Below are 21803 nucleotides of genomic sequence, written 5' to 3' on the forward strand. Positions count from 1 at the left end.
TTTTCAGTTCCCAGCCGTTTTCATTTTTATGACAGGCTGTCTCCCTAGCGGCGGGGGAGCAAAGCTGGGTGCAGCCCACTGAGAACAGAACCCCTGGGAAGCGGAGGTCCCCTACTTTACTCCATGCCCAGCACCCCTACTGTTTTCTCCACAGTAAAAAGGGGAAACTGAGGCACAGACATCATTTACTGGGGATTCTGTTTGTTTGGAGGTGCTAGGGCCCCCACAGTCCCCAAGCCCCCTATGGACCCTGCCTGAGCCACGTCCGTCCACAGTCCCTCCTGTCCCCAGCAGAGCCATGTCCACAGTCTCCTTTGCAGGGACCCAAAAAGTGGAGGGAGTGTAGGAACTAGAGCGCGTGGACCTTTTGATCACTTGTGACCACCAAATGTTACCTGAGAGGAGCGGAAAGAAATTGTCTTGCTCCCCGGAGTGCGATCCGGGAGCTCCACTTGACTCCCCGGAGGCTCATCCCTCTCTCTCTCTCCCCCCATCATGGTCTGATCAGCTGTAAGTCATCTCGTGGGGCTGTAGGGTGCGGCCCTGAATACAGAGCCCAGCCTGTTTACCTTGTGGCGGGCTCTGGGCAGGGCCGTGGGGGCTGTCCTGGGCTGGGCGCGGGAATAAATAGGGCTCAAGCTCGAGGGCGCAGTCAGTAGCCACAGCTCCGACGCCATGGGCCCCACCGCCTGTGTTCTAGTGCTCGCCCTGGCTGCCATGTGCGCGACAGGACAGGGCCAGATTCCGCTGGGTAAAGCCGCTAGGTGGGGGACATGTGTGGACAGGAGGCCTCCCTCCTGGCTAGAGATTCTGGCTCCTTGGAGTTTGGGGTCTTCTCTCCAGAGAGATTAGGCGGCGGGTGGAGCTGGAGCAGCAGGGTGGATTTGGAGGGTCCCGGAGGGGTGATGGGTGATAGTTGGCGAGAGGTGATGAGGTGGTTGAGTCGCCCATCAGTGACCCCTGCGGACGCAGGTGGAGACCTGGCCCTACAGATGCTACGAGAACTTCAGGAGACCAACGCGGCTCTACAGGACATGAGGGAGCTGTTGCGACAGCAGGTAAGGGAACAGAGGGAGACTGTTGGGACAGAACAGGGACAGGGTTGGGGGGGGCGGCACAGCACAGTGACGAGCAGAGGACAGGTGACAGAAAAGGACAGAGAAGGAGGCAGTGAGGGGACCGAGAGGACACGACAACAGAGCGGGCAGGAGTGTAGGACAGAGTGGAAACGGGGCGCGGGACAGAGCGCGGGGACCGGACACACGTGGTCACAGCCGGGGAGACAGTGGATCCGGCAGGGGCTGTGCAAAAGGAGTTAGAAAGAGGGAGAGGGGATACAGGCACCGGACTTCCCTGGGAGGGGGTCGTAGGAGGAGGGCAACCACGAGGAGGCACACAGGGAGGCATCCCATTGACCTCCTGCCGGACAGGTCAAGGAGATCATGTTCCTGAAGAATACCGTGATGGAGTGTGACGCGTGCGGTGAGCACAGCGGGGACTCGAGGGCCGAAGGAGGGTGGGGAAACAGAGCGTAAGGAAGGAAAAAGGGCTGGGGAAGGAGGCTGGCAGGGACAGGAATGAACGGGGACGGAGCGGATTGGACACCTGAGAGATGCGCGCAGAACCGTGACAGCGACGAACCGAAGGACCGCGCAGCGACAGGACGCACGCGCGAGTATGCCGCGCCCAAGCGGGCTAAAAAGAGCCCTCTTGAGGGTCGTGGTCAAGAACGGCTCCACCCTGGGCGGATCAAGCTATTCTGCTTGTGGGCGCGACCTTAAGGCTCCTCCCCTGGATGTGGTTCAGAGAGGCTCCCCCCCCCCCCAAGCTTGGCCTAATTGCTCCGCCTCCAAAGGGATGCAGCCGGCGCGCACTCCTGTCCTGAGCCTGCGGCCAGTACCGCTCTGCGCACCCGGTTCCTGCTTCCCCAGCGTGGTCTGCACTGAGACGGCGAACGGCGCGCGCTGTGGCCCCTGCCCTCCCGGCTACACCGGCAACGGCTCGCACTGCACCGACGTTAATGAGGTGCGCGGGCTCCCCATACCCTCACCGTCCTGACGCTACCCGGACCTACTCCACCACAAACTCCTTCCTTCCCGACAACCCCTTTATCCACCGAGGGTGCCCTCCTAACCCCGGGCACAAATCCAGAAGACCTCACATCTACCGCGGGAGCCCCACTCAGGTCTTCTCCATCACAGTCCCAGACGCATGCCCTGACCACGCCTTCTGCTCCTACTGACGCCCACCCGGACGACCCCTTGGGCGTTGAGGGTAGCTCTCCCCAACCCTTCTCTTCACCACTGGGGCTCGCTGGCCCCGACCACTCGTCTACATTGGAGAGTCGCCCTCTTCGAGCACCTGGCGATCGCCGCCGTTCCTGCACGTCCCGTCGGCCACTTCCTCCCTCGGCTGGGGATGCCCGTCCCCCAAGTTCATTTCCTCACTCCTAAGGGGTCACAACCCCATGTCCATCAAAGCAAAATCGTCAGCGATCCTTGGGGGTCTCTATTTGGTGTGGCACCCTACTCCAAGAGCTAGTTGATGGCCCTAGCTGCAAACCATTCTGGTCTAGTGGCTCACGCTTTTGGCCCCAGCTCCGGAGAGGCAGAGGCAGGCTGATCTCTTGAGTTCGAGACCAGCCTGCTCTACATGGTGTGTTTCAGGACAGCCAGGGCTATGCAGTGAGGCTATGTCTCCAATCAAACAACAAAAACAAACAAATCCATGTCCAAATCCGGGAAGCTCCAAGGTGCGGCTCTCGCGATCCAGCTAGGGGCCCAAAATCTTATGTGTTCCTTTCTCACAGTGCAACGCTCACCCCTGTTTCCCGCGCGTGCGATGTATCAACATCAGCCCCGGCTTTCGCTGCGAAGCCTGTCCATCCGGGTACAGCGGCACCACTCATGAGGGCGTGGGGCTAGCCTTCGCGAAGACCAACAAACAGGTAAGGGAAGCATATATTCGACGTTTATGTTAGAAAATTCGATCCACATCCTCTTTCCAGCGAGGAAGTAAGGGTGGAGAGACGGTTGCAAAGAGGAATGGTCCGAGTGGGGTGAAACGTGTGTTGTCTGCCGGTGATCTCCGTCCTCCAGGTTTGCACGGATATTAACGAATGTGAGACCGGGCAGCACGACTGCGTTCCAAACTCCGTGTGCGTCAACACCCGGGTAAGGAAGGCAGGAATGATGAGAATGGCGCGGGCGAGGCGTGGGTGGGTGCCCGGTTGACGGACTGCGCTTGCACACAGGGCTCCTTCCAATGTGGCCCCTGCCAGCCCGGCTTCGTGGGTGACCAGACATCAGGCTGCCAGCGGCGCCCGCAGCGTTTTTGCCCCGACGGGTTACCCAGTCCGTGCCATGAGAAAGCAGACTGCATCCTGGAGCGCGACGGCTCGAGGTCTTGCGTGGTGAGTGCCGGCACACAGGCTGTGGAGAAGGGGTCCGGGAGCTCGGGCGTGCATGGACACTGACACCGACTCCCCTGCGCAGTGTGCCGTGGGCTGGGCCGGCAATGGGCTCCTATGCGGCCGTGACACGGACCTTGACGGTTTCCCAGATGAGAAGCTTCGTTGCTCAGAGCCCCAGTGCCAAAAGGTGGGTGTGTCTGGGAGGGCATGATCGGGAGGGCGTGGTGAAGCCAGGTAGACACACCCTTCTCCTGGCGTACCCTCTCCCCAGGATAACTGCATGAAGGTGCCCAACTCGGGGCAGGAGGATGTGGATCGCGACGGCATCGGAGACGCTTGTGACCCGGACGCAGACGGGGATGGGATCCCAAATGAGCAGGTAAGACTGTGGGAGGGTTCGTGGGTGGGGCTTGGTCTCGCTGGTTATCTAGCTTCTGGTGGAGGGGCGGGACCTCTTGGAGATCTACGTGTCTGGAAATTTTTTTTTGTTTTGCTTTTTTAATTTATTTATTTACTTATTTGTGTGTGTGTGTGTGTGTGTGTGTGAGTGTGTGTGTGTTCCTGCCAGTGTGACACCGTATGTCTACTTGCAGGAATTGGTGTAGGCTCAGGGGAAAATTGAACTAAAGCTATGAGCCTTTAGTCAGGGCTCCCATCCCTCTGGCAACCAATCGGGACGTGATCTCTGTCCCTCCCCACCGTTACCTGGCTTCACTTGTCCTTTTTCCTATCTAGGACAACTGCCCGCTAGTTCGAAACCCAGACCAGCGCAACTCGGACAGTGATAAGTGGGGAGATGCTTGCGACAACTGCCGGTCCCAGAAGAATGATGATCAGAAAGATACAGATCGGGATGGCCAAGGCGATGCCTGTGATGATGACATTGATGGCGATCGTGAGCATGGATGGGGAGTGGAGGGTGGGACCCATCTCCCAGTGGAGGTGCTTTCAAGGCTTGGAGTTAAATGGTGACCTGCCCTGGTGTGGCCAAAGTCAAGCTGAGGAAAACATGAAGCCAGGGCTGGAGGAGAAGGGTTGAGGCAGGAACGTGTGGTACAGAAGGCCTCCCTGTGTACCTACCCAGTTTAGTATCCTGGGGTGGCATAGCAGAGGATGGCCTTGAGACAGGGCCTTAGCCTAGAGCTTTGGCTGTCCTAGAACTCACTATGCAGATCAGGCTGGCTTTGAATTCATGGAGATGTGCCTGCCTCTGCCTCTAGAGTGACAAAACTAGCTTTTTATTACATCTTAATTTATCTATTCTGTGTACCTGCACCTGTGTGCATGAGTGCCGTAGCACACATTGGAGGTCAGAGGGCAACCCGCATTGCATGCGGGTCCCAGACTCAAGCTCAGGCCAGCCCCTTGGCTGCCCATGCTGTCCCATGACTTGTCTGGTTCTGACACCATCCTAGCCTCACTCTTCAGATTCCTCCTTATTCCCTGACTTATCTCAGGACTAAGAAATGTAGCTGACAATTGTCCTAAGGTGCCAAACCCTGACCAGAACGACAGCGATGGCGATGGTGTTGGCGATGCCTGTGACAACTGTCCCCAGAAAGACAACCCAGACCAGGTGGGCCACTTCCTATGTGAGCCTTAGGTTTGGGGAGGGCACATGATGGATCCTGCCAAGGGCAACCTGGGAGTGGGGATTCTTGACTGGGGAGGACCTGGCTGTGGATTTGGGGGTGGGGACAGCTTCTGAGTCCTCAGCCCTGACTGTGACCCCTGACCCCATTTCAGAGGGATGTGGATCACGACTTTGTGGGTGATGCCTGTGACAGTGACCAAGACCAGTAAGGAGCCCTTGAGAAGGTGGCGACTGAGTGGTGCATGACAACACCTTCCCAGCGTACCATCGTCCCACCTCTTCACTCTAGGGATGGTGACGGACACCAGGACTCCCGGGACAACTGCCCCACAGTGCCCAACAGTGCCCAGCAGGACTCGGACCACGATGGCAAGGGTGATGCCTGTGATGATGACGATGACAATGATGGAGTGCCTGACAACCTAGACAACTGCCGCCTGGTACCCAACTCGGGCCAGGAGGACAATGACAGTAAGGGCAGCGAAGGCATGGTTATTATTAGTTGGTGTCTGGTCTCTGATGTGTGGGCATGGCCAGGAGCTTGCATAGCCTATTGGGAGGGGCTGAGCTGAGCCCACAGTGGCAGCTGTGCCCCATCTCCATTCAGGGGATGGCGTGGGTGATGCGTGTCAGGGCGACTTCGACGCTGACAAGGTTGTGGACAAGATTGATGTGTGCCCCGAGAATGCCGAGGTTACCCTCACCGACTTCAGGGCCTTCCAGACAGTTGTACTGGACCCCGAGGGGGACGCGCAGATTGATCCCAATTGGGTGGTGCTCAACCAGGTGCGGCCAGGGCTGGGGTGGTGGTTTAAGGGAGCCCAGGTGCCCCCTGCACAGGCCTGAGACTCTTGTTCTTCTGGCCTCCCCAGGGAATGGAGATCGTGCAGACCATGAACAGCGACCCTGGCCTAGCTGTGGGTGAGGTGGGGCAGGGCAAGGAGGGGCTATGGGGTGTGGCCACAGAGCAGGACTTGTCAACCTAGTCCCAGGAAGGGTGGAGAAGAGGGGAGACTAAGATGAGGACAAATGGCAGGTTGCTGGAGTGGGTATGGTAATGGAGGGGCAGGGGTTGGTTGGTCTGAGACCTGGGAAGGGTGAGTCTGGGACCGAGGGGGCTTTGGGGGCATGGACATAGGAGGCGTGGCCCTTGCGAGCTAGGGGGATTTGGAAGTGCATTAGGATGTGGCCAATGGTATGTTGGTGGTATGGTCGAATTTGGGGAACCCGGTTGAGATGGAACAGTCTCGGAGGTTCGGGTCTGGCTCTGTGTGTTTAGAGCCAGCACGGTTTGGGAGGCTCCATTCCTCTCTCCCCTTGTACAGGTTACACGGCCTTCAATGGCGTAGACTTTGAGGGCACATTCCATGTGAACACTGCCACCGATGATGACTACGCTGGCTTCATCTTTGGCTACCAAGACAGCTCGAGTTTCTATGTGGTCATGTGGAAACAGATGGAGCAGACCTACTGGCAGGCCAATCCCTTCCGGGCGGTGGCTGAGCCGGGGATCCAGCTCAAGGTGCTGGCTGGGCTCTGCCCTCTGGTCCCTGTGCCCTACACACACTATATCTCCCAATTTCACCCCAAAGCCTTCCAGCACTGTCCCATAGCCCTCAAAGTTGTCACCATCCCTCATTCTTCCTGCCCCACTCCCAGCCATTGCCACAGCTCACATCTTCCCACAAGCACACACACACCCTGAAGGGCTGGGGAGAAGCCTCCAGGTTGATGGGATCACAAGAATGGAGGCACAAGCATGGGGACTGGAGTTTGGATGCCCAGAACCCATGTAAATGCTGGGTCTGCATGGCAGCCACCTGATTCCAGACTTGAAAGGTAGAGACAGGAGCCCCAGAGCAAGCTGCCTAGTCAATCTAGTCACACTGGGGAGTTCTAGGCTTCATTGTAGACCCTGCCTTACAGAACAAGGTGGCAAACTATGAGGATAAACCTAACAGCAGCTTCCGTCCTTCACCTCCATGTGCATACACCCATATACATGCAGAAACATGCATCAGAGTCCCACATTTCCCTGGCCACCACACTTCTACAGACACCTGCAACAAGTTGACAGGTTCTCAGACCCCAGCTTATCCCAGCAGGCACCTGCAGCCTACAAGCCACCAGACCTGATAGATCCCCTAAGGTGCTCCTAAACTTCCACTACTACTCCCAGTGGCCTACCCAGGAGCCCTTGCTTGGTCTGTCCTCCCAGAAGGGCCTTCTGTATATTCCACCACTCATCACCCCTATCTGCTCTAACTAGATGGGGCTCTGATCCTCTTCCTCTCCTCCCCTGGCCTGTGGCAGGCTGTCAAGTCCTCTACAGGTCCTGGGGAACAGCTCCGAAATGCGCTGTGGCACACAGGAGACACAGCATCCCAGGTTCGGCTGCTGTGGAAGGATCCTCGAAATGTGGGCTGGAAAGATAAGACATCCTACCGCTGGTTCCTGCAGCACCGGCCTCAAGTTGGCTACATCAGGTGCGGACTGCCCTTGGGATGTTCTGCTTTGTTGTAGCTCTAGGAGAAATGGGCTCCATTTACAGTAGTGTGGGACTCTGGGCAGATGGCCCTGATTGGAACTGACAGGACCTGGCACTCGTCCCCGCTGTGGACCAGAGCTCTCAAGTGTGAGCCAGAGATGAAGGGGAGCAGAGGATGGGAATCCCACTTTACTGGTTCCACTCACAGGGTGCGTTTCTATGAGGGTCCTGAGCTAGTGGCTGACAGTAACGTGGTGCTGGACACAGCCATGCGTGGTGGCCGCCTGGGCGTCTTCTGTTTCTCCCAAGAGAACATCATTTGGGCTAACCTGCGCTACCGCTGCAATGGTGAGCTAGGAGCCAGTGGGCCTGACCCAGAAGGCTCCAGAATGCATTCTTACCTGTTGCCTCTCAATCTGCAGACACAATTCCTGAGGACTATGAGAGTCACCAGCTGCGGAGGGCCTAGGGACCTCAAGAGAGGCACCAATGCCTGATGGACTGTAGTAGCCTGAGCTACATGGGTCTGCAGGTCTGGTATCCCTCTGGAGGGGTGTCTGGCCTGGGGAGGAAAGGCTAATAAATAAAGTATGAATGTGGGGGACAGGCTGGCTCTGGTCTCTGCTGCAGGGGGCTGTGTGAATGGGCCTCCAGGAGGTCCAGGTCTGTACTCTGGTCACTCCAATAGCCAGGGGCATGCACCTTACTGCAGATGCTAACACCCCTGGAGTACTTCACCTTACTACAGATGCTAACACCCCTGGAGTACTACTGGGTATGAGTAGATGGGTACCCCAAGGTTGAGGAACCCCAGTCACTGAATGACTCAGTGGGAGGTGTGCAAAAGGCTCAGGCCTTCGTGGAGCACAGACACAGGAAGAACAAGATATCGAGGATAGGGGAGGAAAAGAGGGAGAGGCCCAGACGAAAACATTGGGTTTTTATTACATTTCATTACAAAGGGCGCAAAAATACAAAGAAGCGTCTGCGCCAGAAGGTGGGGTGGGCGGCCGTGCATGCCCTGAGCAACCTGACCCCCCATGTTGTCCACGGACATCCACAGCAGTGGAGTGCACATGCTGGGGACAGAGCCAGCCTGGGCACCAGGAAGGGGATGTGGAACCAGCCATTTGCATATATCAGAGGGGCTGCCAAGCCCATGTCGTTCTGTTTCCCACTAAGGGGTGAGATACCACCTGAAGACCAAAGCTGGCCTCTGGAATTAAGGCCACAGCTCTGTCCTTGTGTCCCCTATGTGATCAGAACTGTTTGGCCAGCTGGGGTGGATTAGCCTGGGCCTTGGTCACCTTGGGATTCTAGAGCCCCAAGCCCCAAAAGATGGGGGAAGCCCCTACTCCATGTGATGTATCTCTAGCCCACGGGAAAGGCTGAGAGCAGAAGGTGCAGCTGGCACTGTCATGGGGCCCTGCCAATGTCCCCATCCTGCTCAAAGGGTTGGGCCCCTGACCCCAGCAAGGTTGAGATAGTCATGGAAGGGAAACTGAGGCTCAGGGGACCCTTTGCCCTTGGGAGTACTCCAGCACCCAGGTCTGGGAGGGTATGGGTTCCTCCATCTTCTGCCCCAATAGGAGCCATGGCTATGACTAATGGGGTGGTGAGCAATTGTACCACGATGAGGGTCATGCCTGAGACAGGAATGATCATGGTTCCCAAGTCACCCCAAGTTGATCCCTGAAGGAAGTAGGGACACAGGAGTCAAGGAGAAGAGGGTATAAAAAGGACCAGGTACCGCCACACTTGAGGTGTGAAAGACCTCATCTGCCTCCAGCAGTTGAGACCACACAGTGTAGACTCTGCACCATGGTGCCCTCATCTGGACACCTCTTGAGGGACAATAGCCAGGCCTAGGGTGCAACTATACTACTGACCTGACCCCATGCCTGTGCTACATAGCCTCATCACAACCCTGATCCCCTCAGCCCTCTCCACCTGCAGCTCTACTGGGCATGGAAATCGTAGGAAAAACACAAAACCCAGGGTGCAGTGAACCAACTCCAGGCCCACTGTGATAGTGGCCAGTGTTGGCACAGGGTGGCTACCCCCATACCTCTTGCCTGTTCTTGTCCTGCATGCCAGGGCTATGACTCTGACATCAGGCCCAGTGTGACAGCCTTGTGTGCTGTGTGGTGGAATGTGGACCCCCGTATAAGAAGGTTAGGCTAAATATGCAATAAACTTTAGAGCACTCCCTGGCACAGATAGCCACTAGGCAGTGTTACAGAGAAGGAACATGACAGGGCCTGTGGTTGGGAGGCAAGTAATTTCTTAGGACACAGACAGGGGCTGGGACTAGCTGCATGCCCAGTCTGGAGACCTTTGGGTGGATAACCACTGCTGCAGGAGCGTAAAAGGGCAAGGTAAACTGACACCTGAGCAGAGTGCATTAAGATGCCCTGCTCTCATTTCTGAGATGGGGAAATGGGTCAGACAACTGCATGGCTGAAGACAGTGGTCAGGGGAGAAAGCATGGATGTGGGCAGAGGGTCTATGTACATGTTGCAGGGACTCCAGGGTGGTTGTTCCTAGCACACACAGCTCAATGGGTCACAGTATGTGCATGTCACCAGCTGGGAGTCCCCATGGCCTTGAGGGGTCATCTGGGATGTCTTGGCAATACTAGACAGGTGACTGGCATCTAGAAAACAAAGGTCACCCCCCCAAAGTCCCCCTGACACTCTAGGCCCAGGGTAGGGGAGAGTGAGTCCTTCCAGAACGTGCAGGTACCCCTGGGATGCTGTGGCAAGGACCTGTTACCTCATCATGGGACTTGGCAATGAAGAGTCACTTTATCACAGCCACATGCACTCCTGGCTGTGGGGCACTGAAAACCAGGCCACAAGCTTGGGAGGGTCATGGGGCCATGTCCCCCATGCCCTGGCTCACTGAGAACTTGTTGGAAGCAGGGGCCTTGCCTGAGAACTACATCAGGCTCTCTGCTCTTCTAAGGCCATTTGTTCAGGCTTCTACAACTTGGGGACAATCAGTCTCCAAGCACATGTACTCTTTGTTTTGGACTTTTTACACTGGGTCTCACATAGTACAGGCAGACCTTGAGTCTCCTGTCTCTACCTCTCTAGAGCTGGGGTGAGAGCTGTGCACTCCCATGCATGTCTCCTAAGGATGATGATGATGTCCTTAATATTCCTCCAAGGCCGCACCATGTGACAAAAGCCTGTCACTTGTACAGGTAAATCGGACAGACCAATGCTATGTCTCCAAGTCCAGGGGCATAGGGAGGCATGGAGATGGAGGGGCAGTAGCTTTCTCATGCAGGCAGCCACATAGTGGCTTGGGGAAGGACACACACAGTTCCTGTGCTCCCCAAGCCCCCAGCATGGGCAGTGGGCAACATCACTGAGAAACAAGTACAAGGTGCAGCCCTGGCAGACAGGCATGTAACAGCATCGAGCTATAACTTAGGGCGGTAGGGGAGAGCTTACAGGCTAAAAGTTGCCCACAAAAGAAAAGCCAGGTCCATGGCCCCCATCACAGGGAATGTTAGCATAGAGACTGGGCCACCAGTCACCTGCTGAGATCTGGCTGGTACCCTGGGGATGCTCAGAGGGAGTGGGTTCTCCAGAGCAGAGGCTTGTACCTAGAAGTCTTACAGACCTGTAGTTCTTACAGACATGTTCAGTCATCAGGACCTCACATCCAGTCCCCTCCTTGCCCACCCAGATCTTTGGAGTTGAGACTAAATTCAGGTGAGTGAAGTCTGGGTGTGCAGCCAGGCAGCTGGGCTTGCAAGTGCTTCAGGTTACGTATGGTTCCAGTCTGCTTTAAAAAAAGGTCAAGTGGGACTAGGGCTAACACATGCTTCCAGGCCAGAGAGGCTGGAGGATCAGCCACCAAACACTAATACAAAGAAAAGCAAAACCCACAGGGTTGCTGCCACCTGAGTCCCACATCCTAAGTAGCAGTAGGGACGGATCATGGGATTGGAAGGAAGGATGAAAATGGGCAGGTGGCCTATGACCCTCCATCTGCCCAGTACTGCCGTGCTGGGCATTGCCTGGCAGTGGGCAAAGGGTGCTTGAGAGAGGGTCAAGGAGGGGGCACTGGGCTGCTTCCATGGGCTCTGTCCACACCACATTCAGCCACAAGTCGATTGTCATGCTCTGAGAGCACTCAGGAATATAGAAGGCAGCCATCCAAATAGTGTTTATTCTGCTCGGGTCTGTCCCTTTGCTCTGCCATCTTCGCCCTGGGCATGATGGGCATGCGTGACCTGACCAGGGCTGGGGATGATGGTAGGAAGGGTAGGGATGAAGGAAGGCAGTGACAGCTGAGAACAGTCGGATGGACAGTGCACCTCAGCCTCTAGGGCGCTCCCACGCTCATGGCCCAGCCCCCCTCGTGCAGCACATCCAGGAGTGAGTGACACTTTGGGTATCTTGGAAGTGGACCACTGATGAGAGCTCTCACATCCCCAGGGAGGGGCCGGGGAGCGAGCGTGGGAAAAGTCCATGGGGGCCAGGCACTCATGGCCTCTGTGATCAGCCTGGCTCCAGGTGGACAGATGGACAGACAGATAGCCAGCCTGGTACACAGTGGCCTTGCGCCAGGCATCATGGGAGGCAAACAACCGGGGTAGCGGCTGGCAGGGGGTGCTGGGCAGCGTTGCAAGCTCAGAACCACAAGCTTGGCCGTTGGCAAAGGAGGACGGAACACTGCCATCCCCAGGTTTGGAGTGCGCCGTTTGGAACTGACCAGTGGTGGGTGGCGGGCAAGGCCACTCACAGGCGGTCCATTCGGAAGGTATCCTCGGTGGCTGGGTCAGCTAGGACCATATCAGGGTCATTCAACATATGAAGTCCGTCCAGGGTCAGAGGGTCGATCTTCAGTTCATCCAGTGGGAACTGATGGTCCGAGTCAAAGCTAACATCACTGACCCCTGCCAGTGAGCTGCTCAGTTCTTTAGAGAGGCTGGGGGGGGACTCTCCTGTCACTGTGGGGTGGGGACAAATGATAAGGCTCAGCCTTGGCTCCAGGGAACCAGAGTCAGGCCATTACACCTCCCACCAGTGTGAGAAGCAGTGGTGTGGGTGGGGGGTGGGGGCAGTTCACATCAGGGCTGGCTCTGCAGAGGGCATCAGAGTACCTAGGGCACCTGTCAGTGCAGACACTGGCACTATGTGCACTGAGCATGAGCTGGGCTCAGTCCTGAGTACAGATTGAGACCAGATATTTACAAAGCCACTTGCTTGTTGGCAGTATAACCTGCAGGGTGCACCCGCCTGACTCAGGGTCTAAGGTGCACATGTGGGTCATGGCTTCATGGCTACTCCCTGCCTGGCTGGTTCCCAGGCCCAGAGAGGAGACTGTCCTTTCTAGACTACTGAGTCCATTAGTGGTGGGGGACTGACCACAGAGCCTACCCTACAAGCCATAGGGACCCTGGGTGTGCCACAGGAGGGTGACACTATTCTCAACAGAGCAAATCATACTGAAAGCAATCCCTTCTTCAGGGAGTAAAAGAAAAAGGGAGATGGTGAGGGAGCTCAGGGTGGGGCAGCTATTGGAAACGCTGGGTTCTGGGCTGTAGAGTGAGGTGTGGCCACTTCTCTGCAGGATGGAAAGGCCTGTACCCTGGACATGGGTGTGGGGCTCTGCCAGCAAATGGCAGAGAGTAATGGGTTCAAATGTGACCAGCTTGGTCCTAACAGAAGGCTCTGGACACCCACCCTGTGGATGACAACTCTCCCTGGCTGGCTGAAGATGAGGACAAGAATTCATGTATGTGATGAGACAGTTGAGGGGTGACTAGAGGTGGGAACAGAGTGCAGCGTGAGAAGACCCTGAAGGGGGGAACCCATGTCATGTCTGCAGTAGGATGCGGGGACCATTTGGCCCCTCTGTCCCCCATCCTATGTAGGAACCCAGCCTCACCCCTGTCACCTGTCTGGCAAGGTGGTCTGTGAGGATACTCTTCATGCCCCCCAGGCTCCAGGCCTCCTGGAGTCAGCCTCACCCGTGAGGATGATGTTGGGAATTCCGCCGTGGCCTGTGTAGCTGAGCTGCTGGGGGTCCTGCAGGCCTCCATGGCTCCCGCTCAGGCCCATCATGGCAGCCTGGGAGTAGTTGAGTGTGGAGCCTGGGCTATACAGGCTGCTGGAGCTGATGGCGTTCTCCATCATGTTGAATTGTTCCAGCTATGAAGGGACCAAGAGAGGCCATGAGGACAAGGGATAGCAACAGTTCCTCCCACCCCGAGGCCATTCCTCACACCCATGGCCCTGTTGGTAAGGTGATGGATGGATGATGGATGGGCAAATGAAACTCAAGGCCACCACCAAATCCTCCCAGGCTTCTCCCTCCAGCAGAGCCCACTGTGCTACTGCATGGTGCTGGATGCCTACCCTTCCTCCCCTATGCCCTCAAACTCCACTCTGCAAGCTGAAGAGAGGTCAAGGAAGGTGTGGTCAAGTCACTCTTGCCAGGACCTTTGCCTCCACAGCCTGACAGCATGACAGTGGGCAGAGCAGTGAAGCCTAGGATGGTGCACAGGTTCCCGTGAAGCCTGGTCCTGGGTACCCGCTCACCTGGCGGGACAGCGCATTGGCCTGCCTGGCTGTCATCTGCTGCTCATAGAATGCATCCCCAAACACGCTGCCCAGGGTGGACGTGTGCTGTGGACAGAAAAGAGGCCTCCTGTGGTTGCACCCTGAGACCCAGGGATGGGGTGGGGACCTCTGCGTGGGTGGCAGGGTGTTCATAAAGTCCATGCTTCCACACAGCCCCTCTGTGGGGGTCTCACAGAGAGCATGCCCCAATGCTGGGGTGACTACTCCTTCCAAAACCCACTCCCAGAGCAGAGCGTTCCAAAGCACTGCTCTACCCTCCGCCCCCAGAGCCTTCATAGGGGAGGGAGGCAGAGACTGCAGGGAGGCCTTGGCTAACCCTGAAGCTGAGGATAGGCAGAGTGCACATATTGTATTTGGGATGTATTATGTTCTTGGGGAGACATGGGGACAGTGCTTAGGACACAGGACACAGACAGGGACAAGTCACTGCCTACCTAGGGCTGCCTGCCTATGAGACCCTGGGCTCTGTGGGGGGGCACATTAGGCAGAATGACAGAGGCTCTTTAGGAGCCATGGGAAAGCCAGAAGGAGCTCTTGTAGGTTGCACTGAGGACATGGCCTGGAGCAGGCTGGGACATGAACAAAAGCGCATGGATGGCCATAAATGTGGTTGTCACACCCAAAGCACCTAATAGTCCAGCCAGAATTACAGCTATCACAGGCCTGACAGGTCACTGAAGATGGGGACCCACTTTCTTTTCTGTGATAGAGTAGCTCAAAGAAGCCACTGGACCCCAGGCACTCCTGAATATGGTATGCAGTGCATATACCCAGTGAGACTCTAGGAGACATGTCCACAGCTTCCAGCTTAGTATGAACTTCACCTAGGCTGAAAGACAGACGTCAGCCTCACCAGCAGCTCAGGATTTCATCCAAGGGGAGACAGGGCTATTTTGGGGTGCTTGGGGTACTTCTGAGATGGTGGCTGATTCTTTTCCAGAGCCTTATGAAGCTACCCTTGAAGAAAGCAACTCAGGGTGCTCAGGGGTGGGGCTTGAATTCTAGCAGAGGACCAGGTCTGGCTGGACAGACATGGCATCATGCTCAAGCGATATGAGAGGGCACATGGCCAAGGCCCAATGGACATGTCTAAGAAACTCAATAGGAAGCCAGATGTGGTCTTGCTCAGGCATCTCTGGGTTCTAGTGGAACCCTGTGCCTCTGTAGTCTCCCACTGGAGCCAAATACCATGAGTCCTGTCCTCACCAGCAAGAGGTCTTTTGCACATCAGCAAATGAAAAACACCAGACACATAAGCTGAATGACACAGGGTGAGCGCCTGCCTGGACTAGGACAACCTGTTTCCTTCTGGGACAAAGAATATCCTATAATTATTTTCAGAAGTGTGCTCTGTGGACTCCTCCTTTGTCCTAGCTGCGTCTCTGTGTCCCTGGAGCTCCACAGCTCAGTGTGAATGGACTGGGAGGTCTTGACACCAGGTGGGCAGTCATGAAGCAGGTGGATGGCCCCTATTGGGGACTCCTATCCTTTTCTTTGTTTCTCAGAAGCAAGGCTCCCTGGTGCTCCTTCTGGTTCTAGCCTAGAAGGAAGTTATTGCTCCTGTACTTGGACTGCCCCTGTTCAGGGGCTGGGGCATTATTACAAAGGCCAATAAAAGTCTCTCTGCCTGGTGATATTTTAGGGTAGGGTGGACCCAGGATGGTGAGCCCCTAACAGGAGTTCTGCACAGAATGTGGGCCTGATGAGACTGAGCCACACCTTGAACCCTGAGTTAAGTATGGAACAGCAGGGCAGGAAGCCAGGAATACTTTCTTAGGCTGACCTGGGTCAAGGCAGGGGTCAGATCTGGGCCTGGTAAGGGAATCTGGGATTTGGTGCTCACCTGTACCAGGCCAGCAGAAAATCTGGTATGATGATTCACACTGATGCACTGGGGAGGCTGAAGCAGGAAGATTCAGAGTTTGAGGCCACTTAGGCTACACAGTGAATGAGGGGGATAGCCTGGGCTACATAAGATCCTGTCTCAAAAGCACAACCCAAATAAAACAAAGCCCACACCAGCCAAGTGCAGTCACCTACAGTCTGCTGTGTTGACAACAACTGGATCCAGGGTTGGAGGCTAAACAGCCACCACAGACTGGCTGATCATTGCAGCTGTGTCCTAGTGAGCTACCCCTTCACTTTTACAGGCCTTGAAGCTCCGGAACCTCTGAGCCACACTATGGGGCTGTTCTGTTATTCCGAGGACCTCTGAACTATGTGACGGGTAGCTCTGGGGCTATGGTTATCTATGCTGTGACTAACTTCCACGTCCTGCCCTGTGTCCTGTCATATTGGTGCAGGTGGCCTCTTTGGTGGGTGCACAACCCTGGGCTGATGGAGAGGACAGATGGCATGGAGTGGGTGACAGCACAGGTGAGCACTGGGCACATGGGATAAGTGATGTGCCCCAGGGCCAGGGGAGGCCCTACCTGTGGGGAACTTCCAGGGGAGAAGCCTTGATTGGAGACTGGAGAGGTGGGAGACTGGTTGGCTGGTGAGCCTGCACTCGTGCGGTACTGCAGAGCTGGTGCCTGTGATGACAGATGGGTCAGGGTTTGCTGACTTCTGCACTGGTCCAACAAACCCCAGCTGATGCCTAGACCCTCAACAATGGATGCCATGCAGGTAGTCAGTGTGGTTCCTGAGAATCCAGGTGTCTACCTTGAGCTAGGAGCTGGAGGTTCTGACTGATGTCTCTTCCTGAGGGTGCATGGAGGGTTGCAGGGACCCATTTGGAGCCCACAGCAGGGACTCCTGTCTGATGCAAAACCCTGGCCCTGTTCACAGCCAACAGCATTGGACACAGCACACTCTGGACACACTTGCACACACACCCCTGACATGTTTGCACATATACACTGTAATCCACACACTTCTATAAGCATAACACATGAACACTCATACAAATGCCACTCACCTGAACAACCCCACTCATGAACACCCCCCACTTGTGAATACAAACATTCCATTCATGAACACACATAAAACACCCACAAACACAGTTGCACACACTACCAACCTACATCCACACTCGCCCACAAACACAGTTGCACACACCATAGCATGCACCACTTACATGAACATATACATATGTGTGCACATCCATGGACACAGCCATCTTTATATGTACCCATGTCTCATCATGCATTGACATAATGCCTGCACACCTAGGCACATGACACACACATTACACACCTGCTGCATGTACCCTACAGGTGTGCTGAAATTCACACATTTACATGCCCATTCAAACCCCGACCCTGTACATTGGGCAGGAACAGCAGTTTCGCATGCTGGGGATGGACTTTTGGCCCATTGCCCTTAGCCACACATCCTAGCTGGGTCTCCATGACTACAGCAACACACTGGGCTACACAAAGACTGCAAGGAGCACATGACACACAGCCCATAGGGACCAGCCTGCCTAGGTCACACCCTCTGACACCTGAGGGGTGACTACCTCCTTGCCTGCTCAAGGCATTACCAGGTCCCAGCATCCTCAGAGGCAGGCTATGCAGGGGCAGGGCCTGAATTCTGACCATCTTCCAGCCCAGAGGCTGCATGCACCCACAGTTTTCCTGGTCTCTTGCTCTTGGTAAAGCTCAGTCTCCCAAGAGTATTTAGTGGCCTATGTGAGCAGGCTGGGGTGAAGTCAAATCCATATTTGGTATGGGGAAGATATGAGTGAAGGAGGGACCAGCAAGGTCACACTGTGAGGCAAGCTAGGTCTCAGAATTGGCAAGGAACGATGAGTATGGAGAATCCGCATGAGCGGTGAGCCACCCGGGTCTACTGTCCTTGGAGGCCAGCAGTCCCTGGGATGGGGGCCAGGCTCTGCTGAGTCTCTTCGTATAGATGGAGAACAGTGCTACCCTTGTCCCTGCATGGGTACTTCCATCTGGGCTCCCTCAGCAGGTTTCCTCTGAGGCTCAGAGCTGCTTGGTGGCATTGCCTCTTACTTGCTGGGTCACTGATCACCACATTCAGGTCAGTAGCCTGGGCTGAAATGGAAAAATGGGAAAAGCTCACAGTGTTCCCAAATGAGCCCTGCCATGTGGATGAACAGGAATGGGACCTGTCACCCCCATATTCAGCAAGGCACAGAGGTCATGGCTAAAATGGTGCAGCCCAGCACCTGTCTCTTCAACCTGAATCTGGGCCCCATGAGTCTCTCCCTTGCTTGTGCCTCACAGTCTAACCCAGTCCCTTCAGCTAAGAGGTGTAGTCTGGGATTTGTGACACTGTTTGTTTGTACCTGCATTTCTCCAGATAAACACTTATAACTGCCCAAGCTTAAACAGTGCAAGCTGTGAGCCCACTGAGTGTTCCGGAACCCCCTTCTCAGGCTTACCGAGGTGGTGTCAATCCCCATTGGTGGCTGGCTGGGGTTCTCTGCAGGAGACTGGGGCAGAGTGGATGGTACAGTGACTGACAGCGGTGGCAGCTGGGGCCCCCGTGTCAGACTAGCACTGGGCAGCAGTGGGCCGCCCTGGGGGAGGCCTACAGACACCTGTGGAGGTGGTGGCTGCTGTTGGGATACAGGTGGAGGTGGAGGCGGTGGCTGTGGCTGTGGCGGTGGCTGCTGGGAGCCAGCCTGAGTGAAGAAGGCGTAGGGCAGCTGTTGTTCCAGGGACAGTGCATCCATGGCCACGGCCTGCAGCAGAGGACAAGGATGAGGAGGAGGTGCTGGGCCTTGGTGCCGGCAGTGGTAAGGGAGGAACTGTGGGTCTGATCCCCACAGCCTGCTCTCCCTAGAGCAAGGAGGCCACACTCAGTGAGGGTGAACCTTAACCAGGCAGGAAATAACAAATTCTCTAGTAGGGCATAAAAAATAAACAGAGAGAGACCCTGGGCAGGGGGTGCACACCTGTCATCCAGCACTCAGGAGGCTGAGGCAGGTAGGTCATTCTAAGTATTCAGTCAGCCTAAGCTGCTGCTTCTGCCTAGTCCCCTTGATGCCTGCTGTTGGCCTCTCTACTACTCCAAGTCCACTAATTTAGCCGGGAGTGGCAACACCGGAGATGGGAACAGAAGGACGACGAGGTCAAGGTCATTGTTAGCTCCTCAGTGGGGCATGAACCTTGTCTTAACAGCAGACAAAAATACTCCAAAATAAGTACCATAAAAACACTGAGTTGTAGCCAGACAGTGGTGGTGCATGCCTTTAATCCCAGCACTCAGGAGGCAGAGGCAGGAGGATCTCTGAGTTCGAGGCCAGCCTGGACTACAGAGTGAGTTCTACGGCAGCCAGGGATACAGAGAGAAACTCTGTCTACAAAAAAACCAAAAGCCAAAACAAGCAAACCTACTGATTTATGTAGTATTTCTCTGAAATTGTCTTGATAATAGCACAAACAGGGCTGGAGAGTTGGCTTAGGAACTGAGAATGACAGCTACTCTTACAGAGGACAGGGGTTTAGTTCTCACACCCTCTGGTCTCCAAGGGAACGTGTACACGCATGGTGTACATAAACTCACTCAAACACATACACACATATACATAAAAATAAATAAACATATAAAACTGGTAAAAACAGGACCAAAATCCAGATCCTATAGGCCAGTGGGAAAAGAGGGGTTGGTGGATTCCCATCATCCCCACCCACCTCACCCTCGCACCTGAGTGATGGGTGATAACGGGGACAAGGTGGGTGACACTTGCTGGGCCTGCTGCCGCCTGGCTTCTGTGCTCAGGGACAGGGGGCTGATGACTGCCGGCTGGTGCTGTGGAGAAGAGCTGGGGGTGTTCATACCTGTAAAGGAAGAAGGGGGCTGAGGAAAGGTGGCCACATGGGCACAGTCCAGCTGCTCAGAGAAAAGCCAGTGGGTGCTGCATGTGGTCAAACCCAGGATGGGGCTTTGAGGAGGGCCGTCCCAGCAGTGATCATTCTGGGTCTCCAGCACAGCAGCCTACTTCTTGGCTTTGGTAGCCAAAGAGGGGTGTGTCCTATAGCCCTTGCCAATCAGCACTGCCCCCACGTAACGAATTGGAGCCATCTTGGGATCTTGGACATCATTCCTGGAAGTGCTGCCCATCATGGTAGAGGGCAGTTGTCAGCCATAGAAGGCTAGGAACCCTATAGACCTCTGGTGACAGGGAGAGCGGCATTTGTCCCTACCCAGCCCCATGGTGTTTCCTGGCTTTAGAAGATAATATCCTTTCCTACTGATGTATATCTATATTTATTTATTAAAATTTATTTAATTAATGTGTGTCAGTGTTTTGTACCATGTGTGTGCTCAATGACTGTGGAGGACAAAAGAGGCCATCAGATCCCCTGTAACTGGAGTTATGGATGGCAGTGAACCACCATGTATGTGCTGGGTCCTCTGTAAGAACAGCAACTGCTCTTGATCACTGAGCCAACTCTTCAGCCCATGTATAGTATGCATGCATGCATGTATGTATGCTTTGTTTTTCAAAACAGGATTTCTCTATGTATAGCCACTATGTATGTATGTATGTATGTATGTATGTATGTATGTATGTATGCATGCTTTGTTTTTCAAAACAGGATTTCTCTGTGTGTAGCCTTGGCTATCCTGGAACTCACTCTGTAGACCAGGCTGGCCTCAACTTCACAGAGAATTGCCTGCCTCTGCCTCTGCCTCTCAGGTGCTAGGATTAAAGGCATGTGCCACCACCGCCTGGCCCCTTTTTATATTTTTACTTATTCTTCTGAGATAGGGATTTGTGTAGCTTAGGCTGCTCTCAAGCTGGCTATGTAGTGAGAATGACCTTAAATTCCCAAGCAGCCTCCTGCCTCTGCCAGACTGCTGAGATGACAGGTATAAGCCAGCATGCCCAGATTTTGCTGTATTAGGGGCTGACCCAGGGGCTTTGTGCATGGTAACCCGACAACTGAGCTGTAAGCACTACACCAAAATGGACTTCAAGCTCCCATGCTGTTAACTGATAGGTAGCCCAGGTTGGCTTTAGTCTCAGAGGAATCTTGTCTCCCAGTGCTAGATCCCTGTGTCACTATAGCCCATCTCCCTTTCTGGCTTGACTCAGGCAACTCCATCCTAAGGGTTTCTGCTACATCAGGGTCCGCCCCAAACATGTCCTTTCCCCCTAAGGCACCTCTTAACGACATAGTAACCTGCATCCACATCTTTCTTCGGCACCTTCAGGGTGGTGGGGTTCCCTCCTTCTCCTACCAAGGCTGCCTGAACTGAAACCAGGTTCCTTCCCACTGCCCCAGCCCTACCCTGGAGTGACATGCCTGCACCTGCCAGGGCTTCTGCAGGCTGTGCTGCCCCTTCCCTCACCCCTTCCTGCCCTGAAGGCTCTGATCCCTGAATGTTGAGGTGATGAGGGATCTGGGTGAGATCAAGGGCAAAGGGGCAGAGTGGGGACCTTCTGCCTCATCCTGGGCATCAAGCCAAGCAGGCAATAGGCCTTTTTGATGACAGGGGAACCCTAAGGGCTTGCACTTGACACCTGCTTCCCCCATGTTCACAGCAGGGGCCAGCAGATGTTAACAGCACCCTCAGGCAGTCAAGGCAAGGTCCCAGTGTTGTGAGCATAGGGAGAACTTGGCACCATCAGAGCCAGGTGACAGTGCCTGACTCACCAGGAGATCTGGGGGCCTGTCTGCCTGCTCTGCCACCCAATCCACCTTGTTCCTGAAGCTGGGAGGGTGGGACCACACCCAACATGCCCAGGGGAAATGAGAGGGCAAAACACCTGTGTCCAGG

At 55.2% G+C, this 21803-nt stretch overlaps 2 protein-coding genes across 3 annotated transcripts in view; one reads left to right on the forward strand and one right to left on the reverse strand.

The window, feature by feature from the left end:
• Positions 1 to 664: 664 nt before the first annotated feature.
• On the forward strand, positions 665 to 8045 carry Comp (cartilage oligomeric matrix protein). Its single transcript, XM_051178078.1, has 19 exons — positions 665 to 751; positions 973 to 1058; positions 1431 to 1482; positions 1856 to 2025; positions 2810 to 2947; positions 3099 to 3173; positions 3254 to 3412; positions 3495 to 3599; positions 3684 to 3791; positions 4148 to 4307; positions 4870 to 4988; positions 5159 to 5211; positions 5296 to 5477; positions 5614 to 5792; positions 5879 to 5927; positions 6332 to 6528; positions 7320 to 7492; positions 7703 to 7842; positions 7917 to 8045. The coding sequence occupies exons 1-19, from the start codon at positions 676 to 678 to the stop codon at positions 7961 to 7963; spliced, it is 2268 nt and encodes a 755-aa protein (XP_051034035.1). The 5' UTR covers positions 665 to 675; the 3' UTR covers positions 7964 to 8045.
• A 3607-nt stretch (positions 8046 to 11652) lies between these two features.
• The window catches only part of Crtc1 (CREB regulated transcription coactivator 1), a 48809-nt gene continuing 38658 nt past the window's right edge, over positions 11653 to 21803 (reverse strand). Inside the window, exons 9-14 of one of the 2 annotated variants that reach the window (XM_051178079.1) lie at positions 19722 to 19855; positions 18454 to 18756; positions 16532 to 16633; positions 14058 to 14144; positions 13487 to 13667; positions 11653 to 12463 (exon numbers count right to left, since the gene is read on the reverse strand). In XM_051178079.1, coding sequence (XP_051034036.1) covers positions 12252 to 12463; positions 13487 to 13667; positions 14058 to 14144; positions 16532 to 16633; positions 18454 to 18756; positions 19722 to 19855 — 1019 coding nt within the window. In that variant the 3' untranslated portion in view covers positions 11653 to 12251. The remainder of the gene's footprint in view (positions 12464 to 13486; positions 13668 to 14057; positions 14145 to 16531; positions 16634 to 18453; positions 18757 to 19721; positions 19856 to 21803) is intronic. The other variant, XM_051178080.1, reaches the window with a different exon arrangement.

Source organism: Phodopus roborovskii, unplaced genomic scaffold, assembly GCF_943737965.1.
Source record: "Phodopus roborovskii unplaced genomic scaffold, PHOROB, whole genome shotgun sequence".
NCBI classification, from domain to species: Eukaryota; Metazoa; Chordata; class Mammalia; order Rodentia; family Cricetidae; genus Phodopus; species Phodopus roborovskii.